The sequence below is a fragment of the Harpia harpyja genome, chromosome 15 (genome assembly GCF_026419915.1).
Source record: "Harpia harpyja isolate bHarHar1 chromosome 15, bHarHar1 primary haplotype, whole genome shotgun sequence".
Lineage (NCBI taxonomy): Eukaryota > Metazoa > Chordata > Aves > Accipitriformes > Accipitridae > Harpia > Harpia harpyja.
In genome coordinates this window covers 29,092,069-29,112,103 of record NC_068954.1, presented here as the reverse complement: position 1 = coordinate 29,112,103, position 20,035 = coordinate 29,092,069, and the positions used below count along the sequence as shown (strand labels likewise).

The 20,035-nt window shown below is 50.2% G+C and overlaps 1 protein-coding gene across 1 annotated transcript; it reads left to right on the top strand.

Annotated features, from left to right (window-relative positions):
* The first annotated feature begins 223 nt into the window (after positions 1-223).
* Positions 224-18,754, top strand: FAIM2 (Fas apoptotic inhibitory molecule 2). The gene is made up of 12 exons (XM_052810059.1): positions 224-614; positions 2,233-2,413; positions 5,481-5,584; positions 5,745-5,809; positions 6,582-6,635; positions 9,008-9,058; positions 9,604-9,643; positions 10,150-10,187; positions 11,379-11,466; positions 12,068-12,163; positions 14,014-14,067; positions 15,890-18,754. Exons 1-12 carry the CDS (start codon positions 600-602, stop codon positions 16,037-16,039), a joined length of 936 nt encoding a protein of 311 aa, XP_052666019.1. The 5' UTR covers positions 224-599; the 3' UTR covers positions 16,040-18,754.
* Positions 18,755-20,035: the final 1,281 nt, after the last annotated feature.

The following is a 20,035-nucleotide window of genomic DNA, read 5'->3' as shown; positions in this document are numbered from 1 at the left end:
GCTCTCCCGTTGCAGAGCTTGGCTCCAGCCTTCCCCTCTGCCCCAGGGGAGCCTCCAGCCCCCCACAACAGCCCTTGTTGCTGTGCCGGGCTGCAGCAGGGCCTGTGGAAGCTGCTGCTCCCTGGCCCGTGGTCGGCTCTGGCGCGCAGCGGCGGAGAGATGCTGCAGCAGAGCATCCTTCCCGTCTCCCTCCCCTTTGCGATGCCGGCCCCCGAGTTCAGCATCTCTGGGGTGGCCGCTTCCCACCCCGTGGTGCAGGACCCTGCCGCCACCTCCCCGGTGCTGTGTCCGTCCATCTTCCCCATCGCTGCCGGTGGCCGTTCGCCTCTGTTTTAGCTGTTTTTTTCCCGGCTTCCCCCTGTGCTGCAGGCTGGGAATGGTACGGTCCTCCTCCCTCCAGCGCCCGTTGCTCCGTGGATGTTGCTAGAAGGTGAAGGCATCAGCGCAGGCTGTGGAAGCTGCAGCGGTTGCAGCCAGAGCCGAGACATCCCGGGAGAGGGGGTGGAAGGGAGCCGGCGAGGAGACTGGTGCTCAGCTACGGCCCTTTCCCTCCTGCTGCTGCTTGCAGGGTCGGGCAGCATCATCGTTAGCCAGGAGCCATGACCCAGGGGAAGGTAGGTGGGAGGCCAGTGCTGGGACGGTGAGTCGCCCTGCTTGCATAATTCTTGCATGTTTAGAGGGGGAAAGTGGCTTGAAGGGAGGGGATTTAAGGAATAAAACAATTGCTGTGGAGGGGGGAGCTGGGTATCCATGCACAGCCTGGTGCGTTGGCCCCTGCGATGGGGGTGTTTTCGGCAGAGGAAGGGGATGGAGGGCTGTGTCGTTATGGGGTTGGGGGCTGTTTTTCCTGGAGCTGGATGTGCAGCTCAACCCTGCTGTTGGACCTGTGGCTGTTTCCTCCACCCATCCCGGGTGGCGGGGAGCTCAATGGGGTGCTTGTGCTTTTCCATCCGTGCCCCCAGCAGTCAGCCCTTGGCACCTCCTTCCTCCTCCAGGGAGCTCTGGATTTTGGGAGTTCTCCAAGGCTCTGAGACCAGCAAGGGGGGGTTTATGCATCCTCTGCACAGTGCACCATTGCCATGACAACGATGCTGGAGGCTGCCTGGATGCAGGCAGCACCCTCCCTCTTGTATCTCCTTGGGTATCTCTGGGGGTCTTGCCTGATATTGGCCACCCTATACGCAAGGGCTATGTAATGAAGGACAGGGTGAGGACAGTCCCTATGAGCTGGCAGAGGAGGTGGCACAGTTATCCTGAGGCAGCTGGAGCTGCTCGCGGTGCACATCCCAGCCTGGTACCCTGGCTTTATTTTCAAGGGTCTGTTACGCCTGTAACTTAAGACTTTCTTACAGGGACTGTGCTGTGTGTTGCAGTGCTGGTTAGTCTGTCTGCTTCATTTTGGACTTCTCGGGTTTCCAGCCCCCCATCCCTGTGATCCATGGGGATGCTATCCCTGATGCTGAGCTGGCACCCCCTTTGGCAGCAAGGGCAGGATACCAGGCTCATAACTTATCCCAGGATGACAAAGATCTAGAAGGTTAAATGGATAATGTTCCCAAGGAGAAGCAAGCTCTCAGGTGGCCCGAGGCTGGCTCTTTGCTGGGATTTCATAGTCTGAAGACATGGGATGCCAAGTCCCTTAGCTGCATCTTCAAATTATGGAAAGCAGCAAGGCTGAGCCTCTAGATGGGCAGAGGGGAATGAGCTAGAAGAAAGTGTTGGAGGGCCAAACCAGAGCATGGGTTTCCTGGGGGCTAGAAGAAACTCCCCAAAATATGGGTGTAAGTGGAAATGAAGGAGTTCAGGATTTTCTGCCCAGTGACTGAAAGCTGGTTTTTAAGGGAAAATTTAGAAAGGAGGAGGCTGAAAAGCAGAGAATTATTTGGATGCTTATCATGTTACATATGAGCCTGAGGCACCACGGAGAAGCCTGGGCAAGGCTGTCTCCCCTCAGACCTGGCTGCCTATAATTTTTCATCCCCTTTAACATGCCAGGTGTTCTCCCATCTATTCCCTCAATCACACCGGAGGATGCTCCTTCTTGGGGGTGCAGGGATGGGCCTGTTGCCACCCCACAGGAGTTGGTGGGTGTCCTTCCAGTTCCTGATCCCTCCCCCCAGTGGAGGGACCACCAGACCTCCATCTGTGCCCTGTTGGGTTCCCATTGCAGGGCAGTTTCTGTGCTGTTTTTACAGTCTAATGTCTCCCCTCTGCCCTCCCTTTTCTGTGCAGCTCTCTGTGAACAACAAACCCCCCAACTCCGAGGGGCAAGGGGAGAAGAAGGACAATGTCACGGCTCCACCAGCTCCTCCGACCTATGAGGAGGCAACAGCGGGAGAAGGGATGAAGTCTGGTGCTTACCCTCCTCCTCCATCGGTCCCACTCCACCCCAGCTGGGCTTATGTCGACCCCAGTAAGTCCTCCTGTGGCTGTACCCAGGGCAAGCCCCTTGCAGAGGGGGTAGAGGTGTGCAGAGATTCCCCCTAAGGGCTTATAGAGAAAAGGGGAACTAGAGATGTAGTGCCCAGTTTGGTCCATGGTAGAGCTCAGCCTAGAGCTGTAGCTATAAGCCATGTAAGTCTATATCTATATGTAAAAGCTATTTTACCCAATCACTAGACCACACTGCCTTCCAGAGGTGGGACTAAACTCCAGTGCTCTGTCCCTGCTCTCCTTCCCAGTACTGGGATGGGAAAAATCCCCTCTCCCAGCTTGCTGCACTGGGAAATGCCACCTCCCAGGGCTGGGAAAAGTCCTGGTGCAATGCTCCTGGCTCTGCAGGCAGCAGCCCCCCCTCTAGCTCCTGCTCAACCCCGGCTTTCAAAGAAGCCGCTGAACTGGCAAAATTGGTGTCGCAGCATCAGTGATGTCTGGCTGCTATGAGCCGGTGTTCAGAGCCAGTGGAGGCTAACACATGGCTGGACTTGAAGGCTGAATTGTTCCAGCATCAGTCTGTGTGGCTGACTCCTCGGCAAACAAACAGCTTTTCTTCTGTGGGTGCTGCATGCAGCTTCTGCTTGGTCGTGACAAGGAGACAAAGGCTCAACTGTGCCCAGTGCTGGGGAATGGCTGCATAGCGGCAAGCTGGGATGGATGCAGTGGCCGGCAAGCAAGTCTGCTGGGGTGGCCAACTGCTTGGTCAGCACAGCTTGAACTGGAGAGAGCGCTGGAGGGGACTGGATTTAATGACTCCTGGGTCCTCTATCTCTGCTCAATCCTCTTCCTCTGTTGTGCTTTGCTGATTGCCTGTTCCATCCAGTGGCGACGGTTGTAGCTGCAGGGATGCAGATGTTTGGGGAAGGGGTAAGAGCAAGCTAAACCCCTCTGAGATGTGTGTGCCTGCACGCTCCAATGGTTTCACAGACTTTTTCCATTCTTGTTTGCCTTCAGGTGTCAGAAATGGAGAGGATAAATAACCTTCCAGCTTGCTCTAACAACCATCTGGGTCTTTCTACTGTCATGATGAATTAGGGTGGGTAAAGCCCAAATGGGTTAGGATGGTGGTATTTTGGGTATCCCGAAGGACTTAAGAGATGTCATCTTGTGTCCCCTCCCTGACAAGCCTGGCAGGATTTCCTCTCTGCAGCTGGGTCCTGTGCCCTGATCCCTGCTGGTGTTTTCCTCTGATTTCATGTCCTTCTGCCTTTTCCTTGCCCTCAGCCATGCTGCAAGCTGTGGCCCCTGTACTATGGCAGGTTGGTGGGGGAGATGCCATAGCGCTGTGTCTAACAGCTTATAAGGGACTGGTCATAGCTGGAGGGAAGTGGTGTGTGTTTTGGGTTGCTTTCTTTACTAATAAGCTTGGGACATGCTGTCTTGCTGCCTCAGATGTGGCTGTGGGTGGGAGGTGACATGGGTGCTGGGGACACTAGCCAGGGAGGAGGAAACCTCCTCCATTCCTCCGAGGCATTTAGATGCCTAATTCGGTATTTAGATGCCTTGATTGCTTTGATGCAGGAGACATTGAAGTGTCCCGGGGATATGGGCCTCAGGTGCTCTCGGCCCCATGTGGGTGATGACGGATCTCGCAGAAATGCAGCGAGGACATACTGCAGGAGTTTCATCTCCACTGGGGTGTAGAAGAAGGCACAAGAGATTTATTAGGCACAAGAAGAGCACAAGGGATTTATTTCCTGCCAGGGGCATCTTTAGGATGAGGCTTCTGCAATAAGAGCAAGCAACCTTTGACCAGTAAAACAGAAGAAATCCAGGACCAGGGCCTTGAGTTTGGATTTCCTGGTGTCTGCAGTCTGTCCTCTTGAGTTTGAGAGGGTCTTTCCTCCATCTGCTTGAAGGATCTGAGTATCACTGAGCTAAAAAGCTTTGAGAAGGAGGGAAGGCATCTGTCAAACAGGCAGGGACATGAATGTATAGCTGGTGTAATCGCATAAGCCTTCATTCTATAGGAAACCCAGGCGGGGAGAGTTAGTAACACGGAAGGGGATATTTGCAAGAGAAGCAAATAGCACAGGGGAATGATGTGCTAAGACAACTGAGGTTTCAGTATTTGTTTTATTTTTTTTCTTGAGCATGAGGTTCAGGAGATGGAGAAGGCCGATTCTTGTATCTAATTTGCAAAGTTGATCTTAGCAGGGAGAAGCTGCTGCTTTGCGTTTCTCCTTGTAACCCACTGCCCTGCAATATCCTCACTGCTACCTTCATCCCTGGCTGTTGGCACAGTTGCCTCCCTGGCAGGCAGATGTTTTCTGATGTTTCCCTCCGTCTCCCTTCAGGCTGCAGAGCAAACTGATGCTTTATGGTCCAGCCTTCCTCCTTGCCCATCTGCAGGGAAACTACAGCAACAGGAGCTTGCATTACAGAGCCTTCAGCAAAGCAGAGCTGGGTTGTGTGGCGCAATGATTTTTGGGGAAGGTACTCTCAGCAGCAGCACTGGAGTTTTCCCCCTTGTTTAGGCTTGCTGTTAAACCGTGCTCTGACTCCCTGCATGAGAAATAAGATTGGACCTTACGGAAAAGCTGGCTGTAACGAGCTTCTCTCAGAGGAGAGGGCACACTGTTGACATAAGACATGATGCAGGCACAGTCTAAGCTCAAGCAATTACAGAGCAGTGAGGGAATCCTCCTGCACCAGAGCTCCTGATGGGAATGACTGAGGTGCTGAGTCATGGCTCCTCTGGGGGATGCTTTAACATTCACTGAAAGGTGAGCAAGGATATGATATGAGCCTTCTAATTGCCATTAAAGATACGGTGTTACCATAGACAGGAATTAACCCTGGTGTCCTTGTCGTGCTGGGGTTTGCAGAAGTGGTTTCCCCTGCTCTGTTCTCAGAGATGGTCCTAATAAGGTGCAGGAGTGGGAAAGGAGCAGAGTGCATCCCAGCAAGCCTCAGCTTTGCAGTGCAACAAGAAAACCTTAAAATGTGGGCCTCCTGAGCTGTAGTCAATCACTGGGGTCAGATTATTGCAGCTGGGGAGGGAACCGGGTGGTAGAACCTGATCTGTCTGGCTTCTGCTTCAGGCACGAGCCCGAGCTATGGCAGTGGTGGGTACCCAGGGGACATGGAGATGCTCACGACCTTCAGCTGGGATGACAGGAATGTGCGCAGAGTGTTCATCAGGAAGGTAAGGGGCAAGTCTCTCCAGGCTCAGCCTGCCTCTGTGAAGGCAGGTGACTAGCTCTGAGACCTTGGAGGGACCTGGCTGTAATGGCTTTGCTGGCTTCCCCGGGCTGGGTGGGAAGCAGAGAGTCTGCAGGTCACCCACGGGCTGCCTTTTGTTGCAGGTTTATGCCATCCTGATGGTCCAGCTCTTGGTCACGGTTGTTATTGTGGCTTTCTTCACCTTCTGGTAGGTCTCTTGTGTAGCAGTGATGCTTGCTTTGTCCTGTGTATGACCCACTCCTGAATTACCATTTACTTGGGGGTGTTGTCTGTTATGTAGATACCTGAATTTTTTTCCCATGTGCTCCAATAGAAAAACAAAACTGAAGGAACCCTGAGAGGTCCTGCAGTACTTCTGCTACCTTTTCTGCATGTCCTCTGGATGGTGTATCATCCATTCTGGGTGCTATCCCCAGCCAAGAGGCCTGGGCTGCTTGCCCTTGAGTATTAACTGCTGTATTTTTCCTTTGGGAGTTATCAAGGCCATCAGATCCCAGCCTACCTTGGCTTCAGGGGCTGGGTTACCCCCCCGCCCCTTGCAGAGGCAGGTACCCCACACTCGAGCAGCGGCTGTCTCTAGCTCAGATGACTGAGCATTTTGGGCATGCGTGGCTCATGTTGCCTCCAGAATAAATAATGAATCACTGTCAGCCTGAGGATTTCAGCTTTTTAATCACTTCTCAGAGAAGGCAGCAGCTGTTCCCCAAGCAAGCCCGACTGTGTAATTGATAACAGCAGGGCTGTCTTTCCAACTTGACAGGTTGAATTTCTTTCCAATTGGTCACTCTGCCAGGTAGATTCAGCCATGATGTTTTTTGTTGGTTTCTTTTTTTTTTCCTTCCACATACCCCGTGCTGCATCACCTTGTGTGTGTTTCCAGGTTTAATTTAGCAGCAACCTGTGAAGTGATTGGCTTTTTTTGTGCTTTCTGCTCAGCATCCCTTTTCTCTGTCTTGCAGTGAGCCGGTCAAGGGGTATATTCAGACACACTCTGCCTGGTATTGGGCTTCCTAGTGAGTATCTCTGTCTTTTCCTATGGCCATGTATGCTCCAAACAGCTCTGGATGTGGCTGTGGTGATGTGGAGACACATTCCAAACACTTTTGTATCTTGCATGTGAAGAATTGCTCCAAAATGTGTGCAGGGAGAGCTGGGGAAATTCATGGATAACTCCGAGGTAAGAAGATAGAAAATCTCACCTAAATGAGTATGAGACATGAAAGATGCTGGATACCTCCAAATACTTTCAAAAAGAGGGCTCTACAAACCAAGGTCAAAGTAAATACATGAGTACTGCTTGCAGAGCAAACCAGGTAAAACAGGGGAGCTTCCAGGAAAACACTGCAGAAACCCAGATGTGAGACCTGAAAGGGTGCTGAGGGTACCTTAGAGGCTTAATTTGGGGATTGTCCTTTTGAAAGCAAGGAGGTTGCCTGGGTTTACATTGTATGCCTTGATATGCAACAGATGTGAAGAAGGGTGCAGGCAAGGAAGGGGGTGTTGGGTGGGTGCATTTGGAGGTATTAGGGTGTTCCTGGCCATGTCTGAGTGGGGCTGTCATGCCTGGTTCTTCATCACAGAGCCACTCTCACTGCCCAGAATTTGGGATGCCATTCATTAGTCAAGCCTGGTCCAAAAGGTCAGCTCGGAGGTAGCGTAGGCTGTGCTTCCATGCGTTGGTATATTTGCAGTTGTGGTGGTTTCCTGGATGCCGCTTGTGTTAGTGCTGCTAATTAAGCAGGCAGAGTGTGCGATGCAATTGTCTGTGAACAAGGCTCTGTGAACCTGGGTTTAATTAGTTCACACCCAAACCATGAAATGTGTCCAGGCCCAGAGATGAGACACCAGCTTATATAACTTAGAAAGAGACCCGAAATAACAGTAATAGAAGGGAACTGGCGCATCATCATGCCTCTTTGACCTTAAGACAAGACCTCTTTGACCAAATCCTCTTTGGCCAATTGGTAGATCGGAGAAGCAGTGCTGCCTCGTAGGGAGACAAGACCAAGCTCTGCTCAGGTCTGTGCTTTGACCTTTGGGTTCATCTCTTGCAGTTTATTGGCCAGTTAGTGTTTATTTCTTCCTATCTTTCTGTAGGATCAAACACGTCTTGGGCCAGCTGGGGGTAGGGTCTGTACTTGAGGGACTTGAACTTTGTCTGTTGCTTCACCTCCCAGCAAGCCAACCCTTCCCTCCATCCCAGTGTCTCCAATTGCTTGTCCTGACCTGGATCTGGACCTCCTTCGTACACAGAGACCCTAACTCTATATACACCTCTGTAAAAATAGAAGTGGGTGCCCTAGGGTGTTTTCCTACTGCTGGGGTGATGACTCAAAGGGAATAAAGCAGGAGCAGATGTGCAACAAGGGATGCAAAGAAGATGGACAACTTCAATGGCGCTCTTTGCTCCCCACATGCTTTCTTTCCATCTATTCAGCCGTTTCCACTCCAGCTTTCCTGCTTTCCCTGTGGGAGAGCAATGCTCAGGTTTATCTCTGGTGCATTTATCATGGCCCGTGGGTTTTGCCGTCACATTCATTTATTAGACCTAAGGTGACTGGCTATCGTGCAGTCATCGGCATGCTTGGAAGCTGCTTTCCCCCCAGGCGCTGGGTGAAAGCAGGTTCCCACTGTGCCATAACCCATCAGCAGTCTGGAAAAACACCCGGGCTGCGTGACGTCCAGAGCAGGGGGAGACCATCCTTCAGCTGTTGGATTTTTTTGCTTTGTTGAAGGGTCATGTGAGAGAAATAACTCTCCTGTGACCTGGGGATGGCTTGTGCAACAGCATATTAGGCTTGGGTCTGTAAGCTTCACTGACCTTGGAGGATCTTTCTGCTGTTGAACTCTTCCTCAAGCGCTGGTGCAGTAACATGGGACCAGTTCCCTTCTCAGACACAGACCTTCCATCTGGTCTTAGGCAAGTCACTTTTACTAGACCTGTGAATCTTGGTTTAAGTGCTGCTGAAATCCCAGCAGGATGTCTTGATCCCACCAAGCCAGGAAATGCCTGGAAATGAGGGGCAAAGTCTGGCCACCTCTGTATGAGCAAATCGTGCCCTGATGAGGTGTCAACAACAAACACATTTGGGTGCTCCGTCTATCCTGGACTTGAACGCTACCCTTGCTCTGCTCTAAAACCATCCTTCAGGTTTTTCAGGGATGTTTGTGCTGTCCCACCTTGGGCAGAAAATGGCTTTGGTGAGAGATAGTAACTGCCTTGCAACTGCCTTGCTTCCTACCCAGCCTCAACTTCTGGCACGGTGCTTGCATTTTAAACAGCACAGCAGAGCACTTAAACTTGTCAGCTGGAGACTTCTCCCCTGCATCAACACACAACCCTTGGGTTTTCCTCCCTAAACTGCTCTTTTTCTCTTCTTTGCAGTGCTGTTTTCTTTGTGACCTACTTGATTCTTGCTTGCTGCTCCGGACCCAGGTAAAATATTTTCTTTTTGGATTTGAAACAGCCCTGTGAAATGAAGGATGAATGTTTTCCTCTTGTTTCAAGCATGACTAACAATGTTGTGGAGATGGGATGGGGTCATGCTGACACAGTCCTACAGGGACTGAGGTGGCAGCTGTATTTTAGGCCTGATGCAGTTGTGGGTTGCTGCAATAAGCATTAAAAGCTGAAGTCAAATTGCAACTGGAAAGGAAGCTATGTTGCAGTAAAAATTGCATCACGGTGTAGCTCCAAATTATTATTAAATACTGCAGAGGATGGTCATTGCTCTCGATGGAGCAAGGCACTGCTGGCTGCTCTGCTGGAATATCATGGGGACGTTTGCCCTCTTGGTCTAGGAGCACCTCAAATGCGCTTTCATTCCTAACAGGATGACTGTCCCCTTGCACCACCCCTGCCATTTGCTGCACAGGCCATTAATTATATGGCACATCTTATGTAACCTGTTGTGCAGTGCTGCTAACTACCTCTGCCCTCTGCATCGCAGGGCTGACCAGCCCCTGTTTCTTCACTTGCAGGAGGTATTTCCCATGGAATCTGATCCTGCTGAGCATCTTTGTAAGTAGCACATCTGGACAGCATCTGCCCTGCCCCTGCAACCAGCATGGGTTTCATAATGGCTCCAAGCAGGAGAGACGTCTGGTCTGGATTCTTGCAGAAAGCAGGATTTTCATCCTCTAATTGCCCTGCAATTGGGCTGAGGAGCTGTAATTGAACTAGAATGTGATAAGCAGGAAAGAAGGGAGCCTCTGTTTAAAAAAAAAAAAAAAAAGCCTACGGAGGCTGGTCAGTGTTGGGACCTGGGGTAGGGTGCTGGAATCCTATGCAAGAGGGGTAGAGGGATGGAGAAGGTGGGACTGCTCTCAAGGTGGTGCCCTGCCCTCATTTTAACCTGCCCTGTGGATATTAATCACTAGAGGATTAGAAACTATGCAAAAATTGCTTCTCTTGAGCATCTGTTTAGGTTTCACTGCCCTTGTCACTGTAATTGAGATGTTTTATCTGTTGCGTGTCTCTCCCTGGGACATGAATGCAGAAGTAATGTGGTTCTCTTTCCCTCCCAGACACTCTCCATGGCTTATCTCACTGGGATGCTCTCCAGGTAGGTTAGGCATGTGATCTCTGGATATCTTTTGGTCCTATGTCCCGCCTCTTCCTGCAAAAAAACTTCCCTACTTCTAAAATATATGGGCCACTTGATCTCTCTGGAACTATTCCAGTAGCCACACAAAGCCTGACCTTCCCTTTTGAAAACAGTTTTTAAAGAAGCTCCCCAAGACCTATGGTGGCATCCCCTTCTCTGTCACAGTTGAGGTACCACAGGGCAGTCCCTGGCTATGCTAAACCCTATAGGAGAGCACTAGAGAGCCAGGGACAAGGCAGTGCCTGCATGGATGGTCTGTAGGGGACTACCATACACTGTGATCTCACCTTTTCCACTAAGCAGCACTCTAGCAGATGGGTCTGGTGTGAGACAAGAAGTTTTTTCCAGCAGTTTCAGCTTTTTATAGTCTACAGCTTGCTCCCTTTTGCTTGTGTTTTTACTGTTACAATCTGCTCACAAGATCAGCTCTGGTTCACGTGGGTCCCTGGTGATGAGGCAGATGAGCAGTGGGTGTTGATGGATGTGTGCTGGGGACAAAGAAAGTAGCGGCTTCAGCAGCTTGGGGAAAATACCAGTGATATCACTCTTCAATCAAACCGAAGGGGAGAGTGGGGACTGGCTTTTCTTAGGGCTGAGCCTGGTGCTGTAACCAAAATCAGTAGTCAGATGTACAAAAATATTATAACCTAAACCTGCAGTCTCTCTACTTGTTCAACTCCCTCCTTACCTGCAGTTTTCCAAGACCCAAACCCCTGTTACAAGCACATCAGTAGTATACAGTGGCTGCAGCTTTCTGATTTCTCATTGTGCTGCAATGACATTTGTCATTCTATTTTTATTACCTCCCAGTTTGAATCCTCCCCCTTCTCCATCTGTCCATGGACAGATAGATTTTTATAGAAAGTCTCCATCTTAGCTGCTCATGAGCTCCCAGAAGGCATAGACATGCCCTCCTGCCTACCTTCTATTTAAAGCAGGAGGAAAACCCATCTAGTCTTTTTTTAGTGTTTTCTATCCTTCCCTTCTTACATTAAGGGGGAACATTGATAATTTCAGTGCCGTTTGTGCCCCTAGGACTCATGCTTTCCTTGCACACCTCTGCTAAGCTTCTGCTTGTCTTACTTAATCCCTCCTTCCACCTGTCCCTGTGGGAAACACTGAAAAGTGGTTTTGCTGTTAATTTTGCAGTTACTACAATACCAAGTCAGTCCTTCTGTGTCTGGGGATCACAGCCCTGGTGTGTCTGTCTGTCACGATCTTCAGCTTCCAGACCAAGGTGAGTTTGTGCTGACCAGTCCCTCTGGGAGAGGTATCTCTCAGGGGTAGGATGCAGGGTCAAGCAGTGCTGGGGGTGAGGTGTGAAGAGGCAGGTCTGTAGGGCTCTGCATACAGGAGCAACCTGAGGGATGCTGAGATGTAAAGTGAAGGTTACAGGAAGATTAGAGCAGATACTGGGGTGAGGGATGTGTCAGGGGTATAGATGGGGCTGGAAGATGCTAATGTATGGGGGTAAGCTGTTTTTTTGGTGGTTTTGTTTGTTTGTTGGTTTTTTTTTTTTTTTGAGGACTAGGCTGTAGGGTACAGAAGGGCACTGGCACAAATGTGTATGATGAGCTTTTGGCTTTCAGGTATGCGGTGGGTACTGAGTTCTTGCCTGTGGCGATAAAGGGGTTATGGTAACTGTCTGGCTCTGCGTGCTGTACAGATGGGTGCTGGGCTATAGGACCTGACATGCAGATGAAGCAATTGCCATGTAACAGCGAGATGGGTGTGCTGCTGGAGAGTCCCTCCCTGTGGACACAGGGAGGTTTGGCTCTCCTCGCTGCCTCCTATTTCAGCACTCTGCACTTGTAACGTGATGTTCTTTGCCTCCACAGTTTGACTTCACCTCCTACCAGGGCGTCCTCTTCGTGATGCTCATGGTGCTTTTCTTTGGTGGCATCATCCTGGCTGTGATACTGCCCTACCAATATGTGAGTAATGACCTGCGCCCCTCCTTCCTTGCCCAGTGCCACCAGTCCTGGTGCAAGGCTGGGAGCTGATCAGCCTAAAGCAGGCAAACTCCAGGGCTTGGCTTGAGAAGAGGTGTGCCCCAGTCTGCTCTCCAAAAATGTGCAGAAACACCAACAGAAAGAAAAGGCAAGACCACGTGGCTGGTGCCTGGTGGTTGTACAATCAGATATCGGGCTGTAGGACAGCACTGGCCTGGGGCTTGAGGAAGTTTGCTTCTGTTCTTGGAGCTGTGTAGTGACCCTATGGCAGGTCACATCACCTGCTTGTGCCTCAGTTTCCCCTCCAGTAAAACCAGGGTAGTGAGCATGTGAATGCACTCGCCTGCCCCATACGGGGCTCTTGCTCCAAATTCAGGGCAGGACTTGGACTCTGGACAAGTGCAGTGGGGTGCCTGTCTGGCCAGACCTGGCTGTATTCATGCTAACAACAGGCACCATCCCACAGTGTTTAAATCCTGAGGCTCAAATTTCTCAGAAATAAGCACCTCTGGACCCCAGGGACAAGTCCTGAGGATGAGTGACCACCTTATCGCTCCTTCGACTGCTGCCAGCCCCTCTTGCATGGGTCCAGCCCCTTCCTTTGGCCTCACTGGTCACAGTTGGTGTTGGCTGTGCCCAGCTGAAATCTTGGAGTGGCTTGTGACCACACCTGATAGAGGGTTTGGTGTGGCAGTATGGAGTGTCTGGTCTCCATCCAAGAGTTGTCATTCAGGCAAGAGCCTGACAGACCCTGGAAGATGCTGATGAAAGAGGGAAGCTGTGTGGGCCTGTGCAGCCACCACTGATCACCCTGAATGCTTGCTTGCACTGAAGACAGAGGCACCCAGCTTTGATCACAGCAGCCTTTAAGTGACCTCCAAACCCATCACATCTCACCTGGCTTCTCTGGGGACCTGAGTCATACTTTAAGGGCCAGACCTGCAGGAGACACTCCTGCTGGTACTAGCCCTAGAGCTGGTCTGATGAGGGACAAATACACAGGCTGGTGATTCCAAAACCAGGAGCTTGAATTTTGGTTGTATTGGCTTGAGATCCACCTCTCCCCTGTGCAAACGTGAGGGTAAACCAGCTTGCAGTGCCAAGCCACTGCCATTAAACTGTTGACACAACTACTCTTTATCTTGCAGCTTGTCAAGATAAGCATAGCTTAAGGCAGCCTTGTAATGAGCTTGTCTATCTGGGGAGGCAGGCTGTGATCTCTGGGTTGAATCAGCCATCTGTCCATGTGGGCACCTTTTCCTGGAACATAGGCAACTTCTCCGTTAGCACTGTGTGCTACTGTGCCACAGCAAGCAGGGGTTGAGGTTTGGTCTTAATTCCAGCGAATTTCCTGCTGTGACTCCAGCAGATGAACACATTTAAGTTATGCTTGTTAATTAAAGCTGGGTCTGGCTCTTGGAAGCATTTGGTGTTTCCTCCAGTGCGATCAGCTTTGTCTGGGTAAATAAACACCTTCTAGGGCTGCTGCAAAATATGTTTCCATCAGGGTAGTGCTAAGACATTTCCACAGAGACAGCAGCTGTGGCGGAGTAGGCCCTTCAGAAACACAAGTACCTGAACTAGAAGCTTATGAGCCAAATGGATACAAAGGCCACAGTGAGAGGGAAACTGAGGCAGTGACCTGTTCTTTGCCATGAAAAGGTCCACAACAGAAACCGTGTTGGAGCTGGAAGTGGTGCAAGTCCATCCTGGGCTATTAAAGCACTTTCCCTAACTTGTATCCTCCACAGGAGAGCTAAGCCCTCTTCTGTGCCAAGTCCTAATTAACCAGTTTTCTCCCAGGCACTGACTGATGGATTTGTTTCCTTTAGGTCCCTTGGCTCCACGCGATCTATGCTCTGCTTGGTGCCATTATCTTTACTATGGTGAGTGGGTGCTGGGGCCTGGGAACATGCTGGAAAAATAAGCAAATAAGCAAAGAGTAAATGCTTTTAGCCTTGAAGGGTGCTTGGGGAAGGGAGAAGGGAGAGTCGCAGGATTGCAGAGAGCTCCGCATCCTCAAGTGGCTCATGAATAGCAATTATTGCAGTGACCTCAGCCTTGTCCCAAGAAGGTGCTGGTGTACGTGACAGCACTGGTGCAGGGCATGGTGTGACTGGCAAACCCATGCTGTATGCGCAATACTAGGTGTGAACAGCAGAAAGCATTGTAGGGACAGGGCAAAAAGACATCTCTGGAGTGGGAAAAGCAGAGAGTAAGCTTTGGCACATCAGTGGGAGCTGGACTGCAGGGCTCAAAGGGAGCCTGGGGAGGAAATGAGGCTGCAGAAGTGAGCAAAGTCGAGTTGAGGCCGGTTGACTGGGAGTGAGCCAAGGATTGGGTATAAGTTTGACTAACAGAAACAGAGGTAGAGAAAGACAGTGAGAGGCCATGATTTGGGATTAAGGGGCATTAGGAAGGTTCATTGCAGGCGGGAAAAGCCCTGCAGCTGGGCAGCTCCTCCAAGGAAAGTTGAAAAGGCTTGATTCATTCCTTCGACTGCTCCCCAGCAGTCCCTCCTGCAAGCCTCTTCCCAGAGCAAGTCCCAGCAGTGCCGTGCTTGCCATTCAGGTGTGGGAGTTGTCTGGTAAGGTGCTTGGCATTACCTCGAGGTGGGGGTCAGGAGGAGGGCTGCCTTGGGGTTCAAGGCGGTGCCCATTGGGCATGTTGTGAATAAGAACAGTTGAGCAATTTCATTTATTAGCTATAAAAGTCATTTCAAGTGAGCTCGGATATTTCTTCTGTGATTCATGATTAAAGACTGTTCTGTAACATACGAGTAGGCTAAACATCTTATAATTACCCCATAAATTTCAGTCAGAACCTCAGTTCAGCCTGACAATGTCTGGGGAGATCAGTTGTTTTTTATGGCTGGGGAGGGCAGAGGTGCCAGCTGACCCCGGGCAATGGCAAAGATGCCCTGCCAACCCCAAAGAGCTCCATGCCAGGGTGTCTGTTGCAGGCTAGGTTAACAGAGGGAGTAAATGTGAGATGGGAGAAGATACTGGGCTTGAAGTCATGCAACAAGGTGCAGGTTTTCTTGCAGCTGGGCCACCAGCCTGCCTTGTAGCCCCTGGTTGTTGCCGTGAGTGCTGTGTTCTTGCAGGCAGGCTGGGCAGTGGATTCCCACTGTGATGACTTCACTGGTAAAATCTGCCCTACACTCAGTTGTGTTTGTACCTCAGAAAGGTGTTAGCTCCCCTCTGGGTCTGACTACCTCTGCTGGCAGCTCTGCAGACCTTGGTGCTGCTCAGGATCTGGGGTTTCTTGATCCTTATTGCTCTGCTGCTGCTGCAATGTCATGTTGGGTCCAGGTCACCTTGTTACCTGGCAGCTGTTTCTGAACCAGGGGAGGTCTGGGAATAACAAGTCATAGGGACTGGCCGAGGAGGAGCAGGGAGAACTGCTCCAGACCTGATCCAGGGACACATTTGGCATGGATAAAACATGAAGGAAGCAGGCCTGGACTAATAGTTAGGCTTGGGGTTTGACTATCAAGAGTGAAATGAAGGAAGGAGAAAGTTGCAGCTTGTTCAGTGCATTGTCCTGAGCTTTTTAAATTGGAGTTACAGCCTGTAAAAAGTGGCTGCACTTTTGTTCTGGGTACAGTGAAGCAACTGGGAGAACTCCTGCCATTAGAGCACTTCTTGCCTCCCTGTGCCAAATCTCCATGTGACTGTCATCGGGTTTCTTCCTCTTTCCTCACAGTTCCTGGCATTTGATACCCAGATGCTGATGGGGAATCGTCGGTACTCGCTGAACCCAGAGGAATACATCTTTGGAGCCCTCAATATCTATCTGGACATCATCTACATCTTCTCCTTCTTCCTCCAGTTCTTTGGCTCCAGCCAGGAGTGAGTGCAGCAAGGCAGTATCTTCTCTTTGCTGGCAAGATGCAAGTGTTTGAAAAAATATTAAAAGAGGAGGAAAAGAGGGTTAAAAAAACCAAACAAAACCAAACCCACCCTTTCTGGCCCACTAGCAGGCTCCGTTCAATCAGCTGAGCAAAGCCCCTGGGCTCCTTATGCAGCTTGTATATATGCTGTTAGGCCTTTGTGACCCAGAAAGCAAAGCAGGGCTTAAGTGTTATGTCTCTTCTGCTCCCTCCACTCCCACTGAGATCAAACCAGACCAGAGATTGGGAGGCATGAGACCAAGATCTTCTTTTCCCCAGAGGCTGTCAGAGTTGCCTGTCTGCATCCTGCATGTCATGGGATGTCAAAGTGCTGAGAACAGCTCTGCAAAGGGAAAATATCATTAAGGGGAGAAGAGTAGGGAATTTTGCTAGGATCCTGGCAGGAAAACCAGCTGAACAAAGGGGGGACAAGGATTTCCCTAGCCTTTTCCCCTGTTTCTCTCCTGCATTCATTTGGAGCCTTGTGGCCTCTGCAGAGATATATTCCTGATAGTGCCTGCTTTTAGAAGTGCAGAGCACGGGATCACGTAGTCTGGATGTCCCAGCAATCAGTCCTCCAGGCACAAGGGAACCTGTTGTTCAGGACGTGCAGCCTCTTTGAGGACATCCCTAATGCCCCTGCAGGAAGAATTCTTCTGTATCCTTTGCACCTGGCTGTGGGGCTGAGTATGTGCTTTCTTTCCTTCCCAGAGCAGGATAGCAGGACCATCGGCTGTGGGCTCACCTCCCCACCCAAGGGGGACATGTATGTCAGTTCTCTCTGAAGTGTGACTTTTCACTTGGGAGGGTTGTGATCCCATGTAAGGATTGTTGGCAGAGAAGAGATGAAAGAGGCTGATCTTCAGAGCCTGTGCAAAGCCAGGCACTCTCTGATGTGGGAAACGGGTGGCTGAGATCCTCTGACCCATTATAAGGATCTGATGCCTTCACAAAATTGTCTTGGTTGCTTGAGATTAATGGTCCTAAGTGGTTACTACCCAGAGACTGAGGCCAGGGTGAATGCCTGTTGCTCAAAATGGGTACTGCTTTGTAGCAAACACCGATGTGGTCTCTTGCTCTGGCCATTTTCCAGTTTTGCTCCCCCAAACGGGGATGTCGGTGAGAGCACTGGATACCTCCGAGTGCTCAGGTAACTTTCCATCTTCCCCTTGCTCGCATTCCCCTGTTTGGGGATTAGCTGGCTAATTTCTAACTGTAAAGCTCCAGGTGGAGATAAGAGGCCTTTTGCTCTTATTTAAAAAGTGATCCTTCCTGCTGATAGAAACCTGTATCTTCAATCTCTCTGGGAATGCCAGGGCAAGTGCGTCACTGAGCTGCCTCTAGCAATCCCTGCGTGTTAGAGAGAGGCTATGCCAAAATGCTCCGTACTGCACATTCCTCCTCTGCTGCTGCCCTGGCTTTTACCCTTCACATGTTTTATCCTCCCACCACACGTGTTCAATGCCCCGAGCTGGGCAGAGAAAAGTTGTTGTGTAGAGGGTAAAAATGCTTCAGCCCCTCTGTGGCTGCACTGACCTTGTCCATGATCACACAGGAGCACAACTGATGCTTTCCACTTTACCTTCCTCCCCCAAACAAACAAAAAGATCCCAAAGCCAAAATCTTTTTAGGGATAAAGGAAACTATTAAGTGATGACAGCATTAAGTTCATGATCCACTGATTTCTGCAGTGCATTGCAGAGAAGAAACAAGGGCCTTGAATTGCTGAGTGGGCAGAACTGGGAGAGAGGACAGCATGGGAGGTATTCTAAAAGTTTATGAAATAGGAATTTAAAGAGGGAATTTTCTGGCTCAGACCCATGTAGGCACTTCTGAAATATCTTAGCAGACTGGCTGTGCAGGCTTTTTTTTTTTTTTTTTTTTTTTTTTTGCTCACAGCAAAAGGCCTTGTAGGTATTTCTACTTTCCAGCTTTTGAGGAGGGATTGTGGAGTTATGTGATGAGTTCTGACTCTGAAATTGTCCTAAAAGTCCTTCTCTGGAGGACAACCTAGACCAGAGCTCCGCAGCCCTCCTTTTTGCACCAGGACTCCTCCACACTGGCTCTGCATACCCTGGGACCCTGGGGAGGAGAACATGGATCTGCAGCCCACTCTGGATCTCTTGCTCTTTTTCCTTCTGGTGTGGAGTAACTTTGCTGCTGCCTGAGCTGCTGCTATGTCCTGGCTTTCTGCTCCTGCGTGGGAAAAGCTTGCATGGCACCTGCTCCATCTCCAGGCCATTTGAGTGGGGATGGCTCGCTGCCCGCCTATGCCCCTCCACAGGGCTCCCTTCTTGCATGTGTCCTGGTCCCTCTTCTGCGCTGACCCCGTGGCTTGCAGTGCATCCAAGCCAGACCTACCGAAAGCACTCAGACTGAAGCAGTAACATGTTCATGCTCAGAGAGGTGGAAGTCCTCATGAGGCCGAGTAACACAAGATTAGTAGTGGGATATAGCTATAGGCATGTTCCTTCTGGGTTCCCCAACCATCTGCGCAGGGCACGTGCAGGTCTGCTTCTCTTCCTCTGTGTGGATGTCCCTTACCTGAGGTGTGCATCATCCAGACCCTGGCTCTGTATCCCCCTGCTCCTTTTGTCTGACCATTCTTATGATTTCATTGTAAATAGGATTTTGTATTTTCTCTGAACATTGCTAATAAATTGTTGCAAAACTGTTAATTACTGTTGTGAGGTCTTGTTACTGTAGTACAGCTGAAGGAAGGTCTGGTTGCACAGCTGGTGCTTCAATCCCTTAAAACAGAAAACATAGACAAGATTGAGGCATGATGTGGCATGGCCTAAAGTTTTAACAGAGACCGGGCTGTCCCTTCTCTGGTTATGACTAAGGAACACATCCTACACAAAGTAATAAAATGCACATGACTCCAGCATAGGCATCATGCATGAGAAGTATTTGAGAACTGAGGGCCAAAGGGCTCCTTGGGTGAGGATCCTGTTCTCTCTTAGGCTTGGTTTAAGTGGCCACAGGATTAAAAAACAAGTGGACGTAAGCAAGGCACCTGCTCAGAGGGCATTTTCTGTAGCTCTGGAGAGCAAGCTGATGTACTAAGCTTTCTCTAGAGTCGATGGGAAAAAGAAATGCCTCCAGAGAGCAATTCACCTGACCTAAATTAATGCCTACACTGGGAGGTGAAAACTCATATCTCTCTCCATCAGCTCTGAAGGGCTGATCAGTCCAGGCTGTCGGAGCTCTCGGAGGACAGAAGTCACAACTGCAGCATCTTGCTGCAACAGATCTCTGTGCTTTGGAAGGAGCTGTGCCCAAAAGGCGGGTGTGAGATTTGTTTCCTAAGAAGCGTGGCTAAACAGCGTGGTACAGCCACTGTGGGCTTTCCTGTCCACAGTTGCATTTTCTGTGGCAAGAAAATATTTTGCCCTGTGTTTTGCTGGGTAATGCTCTGTTGTCGGACAGCATCTGTGGAAAAAATAACTGAAGTGGAGCATTTCTGTGCAAAAAATGAGGTGGCCATGAGCATTTATATGAGGCTTCATTAGCTGTTCCTGTAATTACCACAAATGGGATAAAAGGCTGATGATTCAGTCAAATTTCAACACTTGGCTCTTGAGGAACGGGGCAAAAATTCATTTGGCTTAATTGAAGTGGGACCACTCAGAGGTAGGATGCAGGGATGTGGGTCAAGGAAGGACACCAGCAGATTCATCAGGTTTTGAAGGATGCTGGAAAGAGGAAGGGATCGTGCTGCTTTCCGTCCCTATGGCAAACAGGACAGGAATTTGGGGGACCCAAATACAGCCAGAGAGGGTCAGAGGAGACCTCAAGAAACCTGAATTCCGCTACCTGGAGAAGGGGGAAATTTTTATTTACTTTTGCATGCCTTTCTGCCTTCCTTCCCTTCTGTGCTTGAGGTATTTTGAGGAAGGATGGACTCTTGATGCCAACTCTGCACAGGCCTTGCCATAGTGTGGGGGAATCCCTGC